This window comes from Crocodylus porosus, unplaced genomic scaffold (assembly GCF_001723895.1).
Source record: "Crocodylus porosus isolate Cpor-Errol unplaced genomic scaffold, CroPor_comp1, whole genome shotgun sequence".
Lineage (NCBI taxonomy): Eukaryota > Metazoa > Chordata > Crocodylia > Crocodylidae > Crocodylus > Crocodylus porosus.
Genome location: NW_017728951.1, coordinates 19,118,077 through 19,135,689, shown reverse-complemented (window position 1 = coordinate 19,135,689; position 17,613 = coordinate 19,118,077). Strand labels below are relative to the sequence as shown.

Genomic DNA, 17,613 nt, shown 5'->3' with positions numbered 1-17,613 from the left:
GGGGGAACAGTGAATCCCCCAATGCCTGCTGGTCCCCTCTGACTAGTTTATAACAGGCCACTAGATCCCCCCTCAGCCTTCCTTCTCTGGACCCTCTCAATGCTGTCCACATCCCTCCTGAAGTGCGGCACCCAGAACCGGATGCAGTACTCCAGTTGCAGCCTGACCAGTGCCGCAGAGAGGGGGAGGATCACCTCTTTGGACCTGCTCGAGATGCATTTGTGGATGTATGACAAGGTACGGCTGGCCTTACCTATATGATCCGGGACTTGCAAGATAAGCCGTACAAGGAGAGGCTGAGGGACCTGGGACTCTTTAGCCTATAGCGAAGGTTGAGAGGGGACTTGGTAGCGGCTGACTGCTGTATCAGACGAATGCATCAGGAGCTCGGAGAACAACTGTTCACCAGGGCACCCCCAGGAAAGACCAACTCCTGGAAAGCCGCTTCAGGCTTAATACCAGGAAAAACTCCTCCACAGTCAGGATGTGGAATAAACTCCCTGCAGAAGTGGTGCAGTCACCTACCCTGGAGGTTTTCAAGAGGAGACTGGACAGTCACCTTGCTGGGGTGACCTAACCCTAGTTGTCTTCCTGCCTAGTGCTGGGGGGCTGGACCCAATGATGTGCGAGGTCCCTTCCAGCCCCTAATAATCTATGAAACTACGGAGGGACTTCTTTGGGGTGACTTGGCTGGACTTTTTGAAGGGCTCTTGGTTGGACTTTTTGAAGGGTTTGTGCCTGGAGTCTTCTCAGGAGTCTTGGCTGCAGGTTTTTCTGGAGTCTCGTCTGCTTTCTTAAAGAAAGTGTCCAAGGATGTTTGGACATGTTCTCCAGGGAGGTGGGTGACACAGCGAACTTGTTCGCTGGCGTGGTGTGGCGTCAGATCAAGCATCTTGAAGACAAAACTGACGTCAGGAAGTTGAAATGCGGTGTCGATGTAAGTGCAAAGCGTTGTAACTCGAAACGTTGTAAGTCGAGGACTGCCTGTATACCACTTCTTTGTTGGATGCTGTTGTAACTGATGCTGAAACACTGGGTCCAGTTCTAGTAGTCAGTTCAGAACAGATGTTGATAAATCGGTATGGGGTCAGAGACGGTTAAAGGGTCACCTGGCACCAGCCTTGGCTGTGGACATGGCTGACAGGTTCCAGGTTGGAATTGAGGTGTCCGCCTAGGTCCATGGTTGATGCCCCCACACCAGCACTGGGTGGAAACAGTCCCGCTTGCCTGACCAGCGCGGCAGAGAGAGCCGCAGCTGCAGCCGGAGTCGGAGCTGCCAGCTGCCTGCAGGCTGGATCCCATGAGTTTGTGGTGGCCCACTTGCAGGCTGGATGCAGTCAGTTGGTGGGCTGGGTTTGGCCCTTAGGCTATATTTTGCCCATCCTGCACTTGTATATGACAGATCCCCTGAACACCTGGTTTCCTTGGTTCTTCTCTAGGAGATAGACTTGTATTAAGCTTCATGTTGAGCAGAATAGGAAAGCTCGTTGGGAACTTTTTTCAGCTCGAGTATTTGGTGAATGTAGGGGCCTGACACTGTTGTTGATTTCATAGGGGTGACACAACAAACAATCATATTGTGGCTCAGCAGGAGCTGGAACAAAGGCTCTGGTATTTCACAAGCAATGAGGAGGAAAACAATAACCCTCATGAAGAAGTTGTTTCTTCTGTTAAGAAAAATATAGGGGAAAATCCCAGAATTTCTCCTGAATTGGGACATAGGTATTTAGGGCTTGACAGGTTGGCTTTATTTGTTCTGTTTATTCCTTGATGGAAGCTGTCAGTCTTTGGGTTTGAATAACAATAACATGTCTACCAGTTTTGATTGTTAGCCAATGTCCCCTTTTTAAAAACAGTGCTTATATCCTTTTCCTAGAGCTCTAGCTTTTAGGTGATAAGAGTGTTGCATATAAACAACACCTTTCTTTTCTCTGGGTCCTAGGATAGCGTACTGTATTTAAGTGCATAACCTTGGGACTGAAAAGGGCAATACACTTACCCAAACAACATAAGCAATGCTCATTAGTACACAGAGCACTGATGGGATTCCCCCATTTTCAGGGCTTGTAATATCTGCTTCGAAATGGCTAGTAGGTACGGTCCCATGAATAGATTGAAGAATAAAGGGGTCCTGAAGGGCTGACACTTTTTAAATGGGATAGAATTGGACACACAACAAGAAGGTATTCCGACATCGTGGGAAACATAAGAGAAATGGCAGGTGATACAAAGAGCTTCTTAAATGCCTTGGAGTCTAATAGAGAAATTACAGACAGTGCTAAGAGTGGTGAATCACTAAGGAGCATGCCAAGAAATAACAAGAAATTGCAGGGAGAAGGTCAGGAAAGCAAAGGTGAAAAATGAGTTGATAAGGGAAGCCAATGACAAGGGGAAAGGTCCTATAAATGTGTTGGACGGGGCAGAGAAGACCAAGGAAACTGTGGGTCCACTGCTTAAATGCCAGGGTGAGCTATTAGCAGAACCCACAAAGGAGGCAGAGCTGTTTAATGTCTACATTGCTTTGGTCTTCACAGAAAAAATAAGTTGGAACCAGACAGCTAATAAAGATAATGTAGAAAAAGAAGGGGAAAGGCTGAGGATCTTGATAATTGAAGAGCATGGCAGAGAGCTTTTGATCAACCTGAATGAATGTAAGTTGGCAGGGTGTGATGAAAATCATCCCAGGGTGCTGAAAGGAATGGCTAATAGTATCCCAGATCCACTGGCAATAATATTTACAAAGTCATGGAAGATGGGTGAGATTCCAGAGGACTGGAAAAGGTCTAGTGTAAAGTCAGCCTTAAAAATCAAGTGGGAAGGGAGGTGGAGGGGTGAGAGGGACCCAGAGAATTATAGGTGGGTCAGGCTGACTTCAGTACCTGGGAAATTACTGGAGCAAAAGTAAACATCCAGAAGACAAAAAACTGATCCCTGGAAGCCACCATAAATTTGTTAGGAATAAATCATGCTCACCCAACTTGATCTGTTTGACAAAATAATTAGCTGGATGGATGAAGGGAATGCAGTGGACATAGTACACATGGGATTTAGATAGATATATTCTTGATATAGTTCTGCCTGACACTCTTCTAAGCAAACTGGAAAATTGTAGGCTAGACATAATTACTATAAGGTGGATACATACTTGACTCAATTATTGGTTTGGTTTATTGAACATGTTTATTAATGTTTGCACGTTGGAATTTGGAGCTCCCCAAGCAAGCTTGTACATAATGCTGTGGCAAGGCACTTAAAGTGCTGGGCCCTTGAAGAGGTCAGGCAGCCTACTGAGCCCCAGGGCAGGTGGGGGTCAGGGCTCATTGCAGAGCCAGCTGACCCAGGGGTCTGGCAGGTGAGATTAGGCCTCATCCAGGGAGTTGCCTGATTTGGAGGAGGGCTGGGTTTAGACGGGATAAGCTCAGACCCTGAGAGTAGGGCTGGCAGTAGCATCTTGGGAGCTGGTAAAGGAACATCACCCAGCTCTGTGACCTCGTAGGTGGGCTCCCCAGGGCAGGTGGTTGTCCCTAATATGTCCTCCAGAGGAGGTCTATATTGAGCAGTTTTTTTGGTGTTGGGTGGTAGAACTGGAGCTTGCTCCATCCACTCCATGCATCGGCCTGGTATACCAGTGCTTCCAGAAACGGTGCAAAAAAAAAAAAAAGAAAAGCAGGAAGGCTGCTGTTCCTAAATGCTAGCAAGGAGAATGACAACTGGAGGTTTGGGTAGAAATTAAGGGGATGGAAGAGCTTCCTGGAGGACCCGGTGTGGGAATCCAGAGCCCTGAGAAGGGGGCCGAGAGCACAGGGGCCTCTTGAGAGGCTGGATGAGCCCAGAGAGAGAGGGGCTGAAGTCACAGGGGCTGAGTAAGAGGCCAGACAAGCCTGGGAGAGAGGCTGAGAGTCTGTGAGCCTACTGCGTGGCCAGATGAGCCCTGAGAAAGGGGCCGAGTGTTGGGGAGACCAAGTGAGTGAAGCCAGTGAGTGGGACAGAGTGGGAAGGTGCTATTCAGAAGTCTGGGTGAGCTCAGAGGAGGAAGGGGCTGTGTTGGAGAAGATGTACTATAAGTGGAGAACTAAAAGGGTCCAGGATGAAGGACCAAAAGGGGTTAGCAGCCCTGGGAGGGAGACCGAGGGGCCTGGTAGCCCAGGGAGCGGTTGTGTGAGACTGAGAGGTCTGAGGGGCCGGAGGAGAGACTGAGGGGTCTGGCAACCCAAGTGGGGCTGAGAGGGAGAAGTTCAGCATTGGCAAATGGAAGGTGCTCCAACTAGGGGAGAATAACCAAATTCACAAATACAGAATGGGAGATACCTGGCTGGCCAGTAGCATTACTGAGACTGGTTTTGGAGGCTTGGGTGTATTACAGACTCAGCTTGAGGCAGCAGTGTGATGCAACTGAAAAAAGCAGCCAATATAATTACGGGCTGCATCAACAGGAGTAGTGTGATAGTACTACCGACCTTGGCACTGGTTAGGCCTCGGAGCACCATGTCCAGTTCTGGGCTCCACGTTTTTAAGACGGATGTTGAAAAGCTGGAGAGGATCCAGATGTGGGCAAGCAAAATGCTAAGGGGGTGGAAGGGAAGTTGTATGAGGAAAGGATGAGAGAGCTAGGTAACTTGAAGAAAAGGAGGTTAAGGACGTAATAGCAATCTTTCAAACATTTGAGACCTGTTATCAAGAAGAGGGAGAACAACAGTTGAGCAGATTAGATAAGATTTCAGGAAAACCTTCTTTACTCTCAGAGCAGTGAGACATTGGGATAAGCTGCCCAGGGAAACTGTACAATTTCTTTTATGGCAGGCTTTCGAGAAGAGGCTATGCAAGCATTCAGTAGTAACAGTTCAGGAGCAGCATGCCTGCATTCACACACGGCGTTGGAGCAGTGAAACTTTGAGGTCCTTTACAACTGTCTGATTTCGTGACTCTCTGGCTTTTGGAATCCCCCCAAAATGAGACATGTTATTCAGTGGCAGGCCTGCTAATACCACAGTACTGGCCATGCCATAAGCAATGCTAGCGGATGTTAGGCCTGCTTCCCTTTCGTGCTTTCTGGCACAATTAAAGTGAGTGCAATTTAGTTACAAAGTAGGCCGATGCCGTTCCTGTTATTATGCAGTTCACCAAAACATAAGTAAGTTAGTGTTTACAGTGTGTCTGAAGGATGTCCTATTCTTAAGCAGTTTATGTGGTTTACTAGTAGGCAGAAACCTGGAGTCTGTTACCATGTAAGCCAGTGGTTCCCAACCTTTTTAGACTGCGGACCAGCAAACTGCGGACTGGAAGTGACCGCGGACCGGCAAACTGTGGACTAGCATGCTGCAGATTGGAAATGACCAGCGTACTGCGGACCACCAGCCAACACTTCTTTATTTTCAGTATAAAATGGCATACTTCTGGTCTGGCAGCTGACCCTCCTGTGGACCGGCAGGCAACCCTTCGTGGCCCGGTACCAGGAACCTCTGATATAAGCAATGGGGAACCCACTGGGTGCGCTAGGCACTTAAAAGAGTTATTCACTTCTCCGGTACGTATATAAGTGGAGTACACCATTCTTGCTTATTCTGTGCCATACCACAGGCTCCTGGCACATGTAACATTTAAGATGTAGTTAACCAGTTAATTGCATCTTAAGTTGTTGCCTGGTCACACATTAATGCAATTAATGACATGATAAAACAAGGAATAAACTGCAAAGTTATTATACAAAAAATGTATAACAATTTTTTGGTGGGTTCCTATCATGCCATCAAGCGTACCCTGCTACTTGCTGGTGCAGGGGGATCATGATCCTAGGCTTCCCCTGCACTGGCAATAAAGTGTGATTGAATCTGATGCTGGATCTCACAATCGCACCTCTTGCGTTGCATCTTTGGCACAATTGTGGGGATCTCTCATCAGATACCATCGCACCTTCCCTTGCACATCTGCCAGGGGCCACATACCATGAGAGAAGTGAAGTCATTCAGCCTCTGCTTCTGAGGGTATGTGGCAAATAAGAGAAGGAAATACTTGCTTTCTTCATGTGTTGTTGGATGAATTATGTTTCAGGACTTGAAAAATCCAAGTACAGATTGGTAGCTATGGGGGTAGTAATCATTCATCTTTGGCAGGATTCAGCTGTGTGTGTTGCTTTTTTAAATTAAAGCCATTGAACTTGTGCAGGAAATCTCCTGTGTGTGAATCAGTGCTGCATTGTTTTCCTGACCTTACAGTCAGGCAGCTCTGTTTTTATCTGTGTTTTATGGGGCTAGATGCAATATAAAAACCTCAGAGGGCAAAATAAGATGGGAGTAAAATGTTGTACAAGCTAATTTGTCTTGTTAACAACTCTGACCAACTTTTGGAAATAAGTTTTTTGATGTGCTTTTTTTTTTTTTTTTTTTTTTTTTTAAATTTCCCAGATTTAAAATGATAACTTTAAAATGATTGTATTCTATCCTGCCAGTTTAAACCACTGAAATTATGTCAGCAGGTCACTCTGTTCCTCTGCTTGTTGTCTGATTCTATAAAATTGCAACTTCTGCTTCAAATTAAGATAATCTTGGGGGAAATAAGTACTGTATACTCTCCTAAATTAGTGATAAAGGTTTAAGGGTCTTAGCAAACTAACTATAACATTTTTCAGTAGTTAGGCTTTTTATTTGATAATGGTATTTTTTAAATTCTACAGTAAGGTATTTGATGAAAGCCACCTGTTAACAAGAAGCTATAACTGTGGCTGTAATGTAGTACTTATGGATTTTTGTCTCATTGTTAACTTGTCTTGACTTCCATAATTTATTAACCAGGGGCATCCTCAGTCAGTCTGACTTCTTTTGCCATCTTTTGCTGTTTCTATGTAAATAGGTGTATAGGCCATGCATGTGATGACAGTGCGGACTGTTTGTGAGTTACCAATGTGTTTCTTTGACACACTCCTGCTGTCCTACCACCATCTTTGTCTCAATTTAAAAAAAACCCAAAACCTCAACTGCTTTCTCTGTGCCAACTGAGCCCACGGTTCTGGCCAGTGAACCCGATCATATCGGCTCTCCTGCTGGTGGGCCCTCTGTAACCTGTGGTCCTAAGTACCTTTAGATGAAGGCAACCAAAATGCCACATCTAAGTACCTTTACCTGGTGTATTCTTTATGGGTTTTTTTTGCCTACAATGCAACTGAATCAGTGCACGTGCTTTATCTTTATTTGTCTGTCCGTTCCATAGCTCACCAACTTTATTTTTATGTTGTACAGTCATAAAGCCAGAACATCAAACATTACGTGAAGTCGCACATCATGTTGCTGTGTAGTGGCTGACCCTCTCGCAGAATAATGGATTTATTAGTACTGTACTGCCACTAAGAGGAATCCCTTCCTTAGCTCCTGCAGCACAAGCTCTTTATCCTTTTCTTGAAGGGCCTGGACTCTAGTTCTGGCTCAGGGATGTATATGTACATGAAAGAGAGCTCTGTAGCTTGTAGCGCATATGGTCATGGACTTGTTTTTCCAAGAGCTTAGGTTATGTCCAGCAACTTTTCTCATTTGGACATAAACGTGTGCCTTTCCATGTCGCTACACACATTCTGGTGAAGCGAAAGATGGCATTGATAACAATTGTAAATGTCTGCCTCTCACAACCTCTGCTCACGAGATGGAGCCATCTGCATAACTTGCCATCTCAAATTTTTAAGGAATAGATATTGTGGGTGTCATAGCTTGTGCTAATTTTCATACAAACCCAATTCCTTATCTGAAAATCAGAACTAACAAATACGCATTTCATTTGAAAATGGTGTAACTGACTTCTCTTTCTTTAGAGGCAAGTGCAAAATTAGTTATTTTCATTGCTCTGTTTTAGATGAGAAGAAGCAGCTGATTGCAAATGTGGAGAAACAGCTGGAAGAAGCAAGAGAGCTGGTATGTCAAAGAACTTCCCCTGTATTTTATGCAAATTCCTCTAGAAGAGATAAATGGAAGTACCATTAATGAACAATTTAACATATATTCAGTAATGCCCTGTAAAGAGCCATGCAGGTCTTGCAGGCAGGAAATACTTATCGAACTTTCTGATCATAAGACCAGTAGCTTTGCAGCAGACTGCAACAGGCTTTGAGGTGTATTTTTATCACTCTTTCTGCAGAAACCTGAAAACAATCCTTGCACAATTTTAGTACTATTTCTGTGGAAGATCTGGCATTGCTCCACAAGCCATAATTAAATTAAGTTACTGAATACCCTTGTGGAATATAAGTATCCTCTGCCATCTAAAAGCTGTGGAAACTAAGGCATATAGTTGTAAAATGAGTTGCCTGCAGTCGCGCACAGGCTGGGTGGTAGCACTAGACGCTGATCCTGGAAGAACATTGTTCAAAGCAAAGAGATCCCACTGTTCAACCAGCAGTTTTGCCTTTTTATTACTTATTTTCAACAGGCATATTTCTTATGATGACAGATCATTTAAGAGTAAGAATGAAATGCACAAAAGCTACAGTATGAAGTAAAAAAGGCAGCATATATCCAGATGTATTTAGAATATGCACAGGATTTCAGATCTGTGCATTCAAACAAATAGCCTGTCATATTTTCCCTTCAGGAAATTATGCAAGGTGGGGAACTTTCTATTTCATTAGTGTGGATTTAAAAAATACCTTTTGGAACTACATTCTGGGATCTGTGGATGGAAGGTACCAGAGTGCATTTTTTTTTCTTCTTGTAAACTGAGATCAAAGTGTGGGATGGGATCTCAGCCTTCAAGCCCTGAAACTTTCTCCTGTAGCATGATGAGAGAACTTTCATTTGTGGACTTTGCGTGGGAGGCACAGGACATATCAACAGATGTATGTGTCTTTTATTGCACGTGCATTATGCTGGTAATCGCTAGGTTCGGCTGATTACGTGCAATTTTGTAGTGTCGTTCTGTAGCGTGGTTCTCGCTGATCTTCGTGGAAGGCCAGTGCTTTCATTCAGTCGCAGAACTTGGTCCTTTATACTAAAAATTCTTGAGCTAGTGCAAAGTCAGAGCAGCTCCTTGCTCATTTTCCCCAGTATGCTTGCTAAACTTCTCTGCTGAATCCTGTTATTCTGTGGAAGAACCTTACTGAATGATTAAATATAAGCACATGTGTGTTTACAAATTCTGAGAGCATCAGCTTTTTCTGGTTCCTGTTGGTTTGAAGGAACCGTGATTTAAGGAGCCATGCAGTAGTTCAATAGGAATTGAACCTGTGGCCGAGGAGAGAATGAGAGGCAAAGTATAGTTCCCGTTGAAGTTGGATGTTCCCATGCAATGAACATCGCAGTGGATTCTGACTCCTAAGCTTAGTAAAGCGTTGCCAGGAGAGCTACACCACCGCAGTGGAGTCAAGCTGTTGCTGCTGCCCTGCAACCGGCATAAGATAAGTGTCAAACACTCCCGTGCCTTCTGCTTGTATCGGCTGGTTGTGAATAAGGGCACCAAACTGGGAGCCAGGAAACTTGAGTTCTTTGCTCCAGGCTTTCTGTGTGACCATCTTCAAGCTTCCTAATCTCTCCTGGCATCCTCATTTTGAAATGGGGAGATCATTATTCCCCTGCCTCACAAGGGTGTTCTGAAAATAAATTAATGATTGGAAGATGCTTTGATACTCTAACTGTTGGAACAGTGTGAGGATGTAGACTGACATTCTTTCTTCCCTTCGCTGCTGCCACTTGACAAAGGCGGCATTCAGTGATGCAGGGAAACATTACGGGTTTCTTATTGAGAAATGTGTCAAATACTGGCTTTGTGTTCAAAGTAATCCTCTATTATTGGGAGGGCTGGAATGAGCAGGAATTGACTTAATGGCTCATTATTTTTCTTCTTATGTCATAATAAATACAAATTTGGATGACCTTTCTTAAGATTAAAAAGAGAGTCCTGCTTGAACATTTTCACCCTAATGATGATGATCTTCATTTCATGTATTTCCATTTTCTTTTATGCTTTTGGGTTTTAGATCTCGTTGCTAACGCTACTAGACAGGTGCTTAACACAATTATTGGTTTTAAGCAATTATCTAACAAGTTGGTGATTAATGTCAAGGCTTAGGTTTAAAAATTAATTTGAATAAAAACCACTACTAACAGAACTGACTAAAAGGGTCTCCTTTTAAACTAAGGGCAATAATAAGAAACAAAAGAAACCCTTGTTCTAAATCACTATCATTTTTAGTTTTGATGCACAGATTTGCTCAGTTGTAGTCTAGGTTTGAGGCACCGTCACACTTCCCTATTTAATTCACTTCATCTTGTTTCTTCTATGGTAGTAGGTTTGGTTGGCAGCACACGGATGAGTTAGTTATGATGCCTAATGTCAGCTGGCTGAATAAATTGTTTTTTGGATATATAACATCTTTCAGCCTTCTAGATGGTCCTATGAAGAATTAGACCTCAAGAAAAATGTTCTGATCCTAGCATCTCCTCTGTAGTAATATCCGAATGCTATTTGGGTGGCATGCGTGCTTTCAGAGAGAGAAAAGTTGTCAGATTTTTGACAAGTAAGTGTCCTAATATCTAAGTACAAGTTGCCTTTCTGAAGTGCAAAGGTGTATTTTGGTCCGGGAGGGGGGGGGAAAAAAAAGTGGGACACACGATGGGTGATTTCACAAAGGGCACATCTTTGACTCTGCCAAAGTAAAGTCTCTAAGTGTTTGTTGGATGGATGGTTTTTAGACTTTGGTTATAGACACATCCTGTTTAAAATATGTAGTATTTTCACAATGGGTCTTTAGAGTCTTTTAAATATTGCAGTTCACAGACGTTATATAGAATGCTGGAAATAGATTTTTTTCATAAACGGGTGGTTTTGATTTTGGTGGTTTTTTGTATGTCAGTGCAGATACAAGGGAGACTGGGCTATAGGCCTCTGAATCTCTTCTGGAACCTTTTAGTAATGGACAAGAAATTTCACCTTTTTGCACAGGGAACCTTTTGTTTCTCTCCTAACAAAGGGATGGTGTTGGCTACATGTTTCTGTCTTACAGAATAAATGTCATAAAGGAATGATCTGCTGATCATGGCAATTCGAAATGAAAAGGATAGTGAGGGACCTGAGCAGGAATTCATGCGTTTAATGAGTACAAAATATTTAATGTGGATCATCACAGAGGATGCTAAATGGGTTTCTTTTGAAATGAGTGTCTGGATGAACTTGAGCATTACCCATCTTCTCTTACAAGAACGTGGAAGGATGTTAATGGGATACCAATCGGATTTGACTGTTTCTAGTTTTCCACCAATAATCCAAAAAGCCTTTGTTGAACCATACTGCGGGGGTTCCAACATCCTTTTTAGTCCATACTCCAACATGAGGAAAATCACTTGTAAGAGGAGGAAGCAATTCAGGATTCTTGATTGTATTAATTTTTAGCTAGGCAGTTGCAAATAGCTAAAAAGAGCAGATTGCCCTGCACCCAACATCGTTCATGCATTTTTTGACATTGTTTGACACTCGGGTGTTGTTACGTCTGAAACATTCATGGCTGTTTGAATATTGGGGTGCCATCTCCTGCAAACTGCAGTCACAAGAGGGCAACAGGATCACATACTTGATCTGATTTGCACTTCCATCCAGTGGAAGGATGCTTGTTATATAGGAGACAGGCACATACACACCAGAATGCATTCTTGCATATTGTATGCTGCTATTTGTTATATGTTTGATTATTATACGTTATCTTATTAGGTTCTAGTATTAAAATCATGATAAATTCAGTGGGAGAATGTTTTGATACTAGATATACTGATGTTTGTGCATTTTTGTTTTTGTTTTTTTTTGTTTTTACCTGTAAACTTGGTAACTCTGTCCTTCGTGGATCATTTAATTTCTTCCCCAGAAATTCTTATATTTATTTCTGTGTCTTTTCAGTGTGTGCTAAATTCTTTCTTAAGAGAGACTGAACTTCTTAGCGCTATGAGAGAAACAAGGGTATATTGGCCCACTTTACTAATTGTGCCCTTTATTGTTCTCTTTTATAGACTTTTTTTTTTTAAGGATCTAAAAATATATAATCACAGCTTATAGTTTAAAATTTGTGGCAGAAATGGAGAGGCTTGTTTTCTATGGTATTGCCATATTTTCTCACATATAACACAACCTGGGGTATAAGTCACACCTTTGTTTTGAGAGAAGGAAGAGAAAAAAAAAATTCTTTGTAGTAAGTCACTAAGGAGGAGAGCTAGGGAGCCAAGCCTGGTCATTTTTCTGCTCCATGTGAGCTGTATGCAGACTTGACTTTCACATTTGTCCATAACCAGCAGAACCTGCTTTTGCCCTATTTATTGCATATGCTGCACACTGCAGTTTCGAGCTGATGGTTTGAAGGTGGAATAGTGTTTGTTTTATTTAAGGGAATGTGGTATCTTATTTCTTGGCCTTGTTCTTAGAGGATGGACTAAATTGAAAAGGATTTAAACTAAAGAGCTGTTTTCAAATTGTCCAAATCAGTAGTGCTCAGATTTCTGGCCTTGCAGCCCAGACAAATAACGTGGGGCCAGTCCTCAGGCCATATTGGGCACTGCTCGCGCAGGTTCAGGCCCTTCACCATGCTGCGTGCCTGATTACAGCATGCAGGGCCATGCTATCCAGCCTGCAGGGCTCCCAATGGGTCCAAAAATTTGGTATTAGGGGAGTGGTGGCACCTCTTCCCTGATGCCAAATTTTATGGACATATGGGGAGCCCTGAGGGTCAGATCATATGACACCAGGTACCAGATTTGGCCCACAGGCCATGGGGTACCCCTGCTCTAAGCTTATTGTATGTTCTTGTATTCGGACATAGCAGACCACACTACTGTCACTCTGCAAATGGTTGGAAACCACAGTCTGGGGCTGCTAAACTGAAAGTGTACTTCCTAGTTTAATATAATCTGTTTTTTTTTAAATTTGGTTTCCATTGCATTAGAATAGAAAACTAATGGGGCAAGTTACTTTGCTGACCCCACAATTTCCTTTCCACAATTTACCAAAAAAAAAAAAAAAAGAACAGGTTCCCATCTTGCTCTGCTCACCTGCGACACAGAAATATGACTTTATAACTATTACTATTTCTAATCATGTAAGCGGGGCAAAGGGTAATTAGCTATAGAAAAGAATCCGCTTCCTCAGCTGTAGTACCTCTGCTGCTCTGTTTTTGCATGATAATCACAAATTTACCAGCCTGGGCATAAAAATATGCTCGTCTGCCCTCAGGATAGCAAGGATGATAACTATCTGGGTGGAATGGAGCTCGGACTCCAAGTGCTTGTACTGTGCATATCTAAATGCACGGTGGGTATTTTCCCCTTCATCTAGCTTAGACTGTTTGGCATTGACCACTGCTGGAGTGAAGGTACAGGACTGCATTGACCAGTGAGTTGATCCTGCATGATAAATTCTACGTTCCTCGGAAAGACTGTTTAATTTTTTACTTAAAAAATGAGCAGTTAGAATTCTCTCATGTTCTGGAACTGCAGGCAGTAAGGGAAAGTATGGCTCTGTACTTCTAAGAGATCAATAGCTTTCCATATTTATGGAGATCAAATGGATTGAAAATAAATTGGTGCAGTACAAGCCCTTAAAACTAAGCCAGCTTTGTTTTGGAAAGCATTTTGAAAAGGAACAAAAAGCCATTGTGTGAAACCGTGTTGCGTAGTTTCCTGTTAAGTAATGTCATCTATAATCTGAATAGGTCATGATCGGGCTCCCCAGGCAATGTGAGGCCCGATCCTTTTGCCCGCAGGAGCCCAATTATTTACCCGAATACGTTCCATGAGTGTTCCAAGTCCACCGAGTAAATCAGGATATTGGGTGTCTTTACTGTGGTCTGAGGCTGAAATATCAAAGTGTAAATAAGCTTATGTATAAATGAAAAACTGCATCTCGTAGAAACCTGCAACTAATAGCTTGGGATCCTAACTGAAAGGCATTTCTATTCCCATGCAATACTTCTACAGCTGAGATCAGTGGGAAGCAAGTAAATATTGTCTAGGGTGCCTGCAGCAACCATTGCGAAAAGTTCTTTTTATCTTATAAAAGTAAACTTGAGAAGTGTTTTTAAATTCAGGTAAGGATTTTTCATGGCAAAACAAGATGCTTCAACTGAGAGCCTTCTCTTAAGGAGTCTATGCGGCTAGACAGAACTAGCACCTAGTTCAGCTGTGATTTGAGCCTGCGGCCACCTGCTGTTTAAGAAGTGCTGAACAGTCCTGGGTTTTCAATGAAATTCTGCACCTCTGAAATTTAGTGAGGTGCTTTAGCATAGGTTTTTGGAACCCAACTTTTAGACACAGCAAGCTCTGTCTGCTAAATGTAGCAAAGTACATATTTATTGAATATAATAGCCAATGGCAGTTCTAAAAAATAATTCTAGTTCGTATTTGTAGTATGCCATGCCTTTTTTTTTAATCCAAGGGTCCCCAAAGTGCCTTAAAAACATGTTAGTTTTGCAGCATCTCTCTCCTAACTCATTTCCCTACTCTGGCACTATAGCATAAAAAAGTGGGGGAAGGGGGCAGACAAAAGTTTTGTGGGGGATTTTTGTGGGGTTTTTTTGTTTGGTTGGGGGTTTTTTGGGTGTTTGTGGATATCTTAAATTTCACCTTGGCAAAATGCATTTGAAGACATCAAGTAAACATTCACGTTTCTTTCCTGTTTTCAATTGCTAGCTCGAACAGATGGAGCTTGAAGTTCGAGAGATCCCGCCTCAAAGCCGAGGAATGTATAGTAGCAGAATGAGGAGCTACAAGCAAGAAATGGGAAAACTTGAAGCCGATTTCGTGAGTTCATTTATCATAAGATGTAAGATAGCATTTAGGAAGAAAAACCAGAACATAACCATGTTTTAGAGGGGAAATAGCTATGTTCCCCTTCCATTACTCCTGTGTGAGGGAAATGGATGACTTTCAAGAGGAGAAGAGAGACGTGATATTCTTAATTAGTGTAATATACCACTTCTGTATGTATTTCGTTGCATTTGTGGATGAGTGGAAAACTCTTTTAGGCAAGACAAATTCCCACTTAAAGAAGAGCATTGCTAATTCCCAGTTTGGAAGGGTGTAGTTCCAATAAAACCCTGCAGCTCTCTGGCGTCTACCACTGCATCTACATCCGTCTTGTATTGTTAGACACTTCCCGGGTCATGAACACTGTCAGCCTCCAAAAAATGCACCCTCTCTTACCACACAGCATTGAGATTAGCTTTGTAGGTCTACCAGTGTAAATGTACCATGTGGAGGTCACTTAAATTTTATAAAATTTCGAACTTCATAAAAATGAGGTGGATTATGTGAAGTGCATTATGACCAGAAACAAACTGCGCTTTTCATATGAAATACGTCTCTCATACACTGTCACTTGCTGTCTGTGACTGCTTTTCCACTGTATTTGGATCCTCCCTGGCTGTTTTACACAATGGCATTCTGCCACTCGGGGCCAGATTTCGCAAGGTTCTCCTGTGTGGGTACTTCTTACAGCCTCAAGCCACTCTTTCTCTTGTTCCCTGTTTCAGAGTAACAGATTTGCACACTAATACAATTGCTTCTTCTAAAAGTGCTCACTGATTGCTCTGAGCATCCTGGCTGTTTCCCTTCTGTGTAAGTAATGCATGTGACCTTATGGGAGAAGCTCCATTGTGCTTTTCTAGTTATGAACAGCAGCATCCAAGAAACTTTTTGTCAGGGGGTGGGCATTATAGACCTTCTTGGGTAGATTCCTAAACTTCTCTGTTTCTCAGTGGAAACTTCTTGTCCTTCTTCCTAAGAAGCCAAGATAAGGCAAATTGTAGGTAGCAGGAATGGGTGAAATTAGAACTGGGTGAGAGTGGCAGAGGGGCTAGTGAAAATAGACTTCAGTCTTTTTTCATAGAAGAAGCAAATGGCATGTGGGAAGAAAAGGAATGAGGATGTTTGGGAATATGAGTGAAATGGGATGGGGAAAGCATATAGAGGAGCAAACAATGTAGGGAGACAAGGAAAACAGATTAAAATGAAGAAAGCAAGCAGGGTATTCAAGAGAAGGAGCAAGGAAAGAAAGGGGAGGGAAGCTTGTAGACTGGGGATGAAAAAAGTATCGGATATATCTGGGAATCTTTGAGAAAACGGCTGAATGCTTCAATAGTGTTGCAGTGCCATGCCATTATAGCTAAGTTCACAAGCATGCGTATTCAGGCTCCAGTTTTCAGATGATTATGATTATCTGGCTTGCTCTGTATCCACATGTAAACTTTTTGGAGAGCATATATAGTAATGGTTCAGCTATAAATTCAGGAGGGGAGAAGAGAGAAAAATAATGCAAGTATTTGGGCTTTCTGGTTGTTTTTTTTTTGTTTTGTTTTATTTTTTGAAGGGCCGGGGTTGAGCTACTCTGATAGCTGGAGGTAGAAAGCTGCATATTGATACTGAATGGAACCTCCTCTTCTGCCTTGTAGTGAAAATTATCTTGACTATGGTGTAACTATGTTATCAGCAATTATCTTATAGCCTATAGCAGATAATCCTTTGGAGATTTAAGTGCTGCTTAAAGTGTGTTCATTTTTACTGCTGGGCATAAATATCTAAGAAAATCATTAGCAGTTCTGGGACAGGATCAGTATATAGACTTTTTTTTGAAAAGTTCACTGTTTTGTCTGAAAGAAGCATGCAGGCATGAGCTTTTTGGATTTAAACGTCATTCTTTATAAATGCAGTTGAAAACCCCTTTATCCTGTTGTATCTTTGGTTACCAATATGTTCCTGTAAGAAACAGGGTACAGTTACGAGCAGATACCCATAATCTTCTCCTAATTTCTTAAAAGATTACGGGTAGAAGCGAGTTCTTCACTTTAGGAATACATTTAAGAGAACTGTATTTCTTTTTAAACCTATAGGACTTTAAACCAAGACGCATCTTTCCTGATGAGTTCTGTTTCATCTTTTCAAGTGCAACACTTGTAACTGAAGATAAGATGGCCTTTCTCGGTTGCTTGCTTACCTGTAGAACGGTGTGAATGCAGATTTGAAAAGGAAGTTGTTTTTAAACTGCGTAGCCAAAAGCATTTCTGTTAGCACATATATCTAAATCTTTAAAACAAGGGCCTGTAAATTAAATTTTATATACATTGTAATGAAAATAACTGTTCTGCCAGGGTCCTCGTGTGCCTTACAGAGTCCTGAAGATAAATCCAAGCAGTTGTTGGAACCAACATTGCAGCAACCGTTCTAAAACTCAAGAGGACGACATGCCTGTTCTGGAGACTGTTAGTACTCTATATTTGTAGAGATGAGGGCGCTCGGGTTGAGTGGCAAGTCACCTTGTTCCAGGGTTGTTTTGGCCAAAATGTCAAGAAGTGAAGCTAAGCTGGAACTATGGATTTAACTTGATTTTCAATATTACGTGGGTCAGAAATAGTCATGTTTGCCAAGTCAGAAGTATATTTCGCTATGTGAATTTTTAACTTAGTAACATTTGTGCCCTGGGGAGGCGGGGGAAAAAAAAAAAAGCTTTTAAATAATGGTCTTTTCAGATATTGATTTTTCTATTTTCAGTAATCAACTTTCAGGTTAAATGCCAGCATGTGTTCAGTGTCATCTTAGGTTGATCTTTGTATTTTTTCCTTTTGCATCCCCATCAATAAAGATCTTGTGATTAGACTAATCCTCCAGG

General features: G+C 42.3%; 1 protein-coding gene across 5 annotated transcripts in view; it reads left to right on the top strand.

The window, feature by feature from the left end:
* VTI1A (vesicle transport through interaction with t-SNAREs 1A) overlaps positions 1-17,613 on the top strand; it is a 350,990-nt gene that overhangs the window by 1,401 nt on the left and 331,976 nt on the right. For all 5 annotated transcript variants that reach the window (XM_019555772.1, XM_019555773.1, XM_019555775.1 and 2 more), the window contains exons 2-3: positions 7,837-7,895; positions 14,640-14,750. In XM_019555772.1, coding sequence (XP_019411317.1) covers positions 7,837-7,895; positions 14,640-14,750 — 170 coding nt within the window. The remainder of the gene's footprint in view (positions 1-7,836; positions 7,896-14,639; positions 14,751-17,613) is intronic.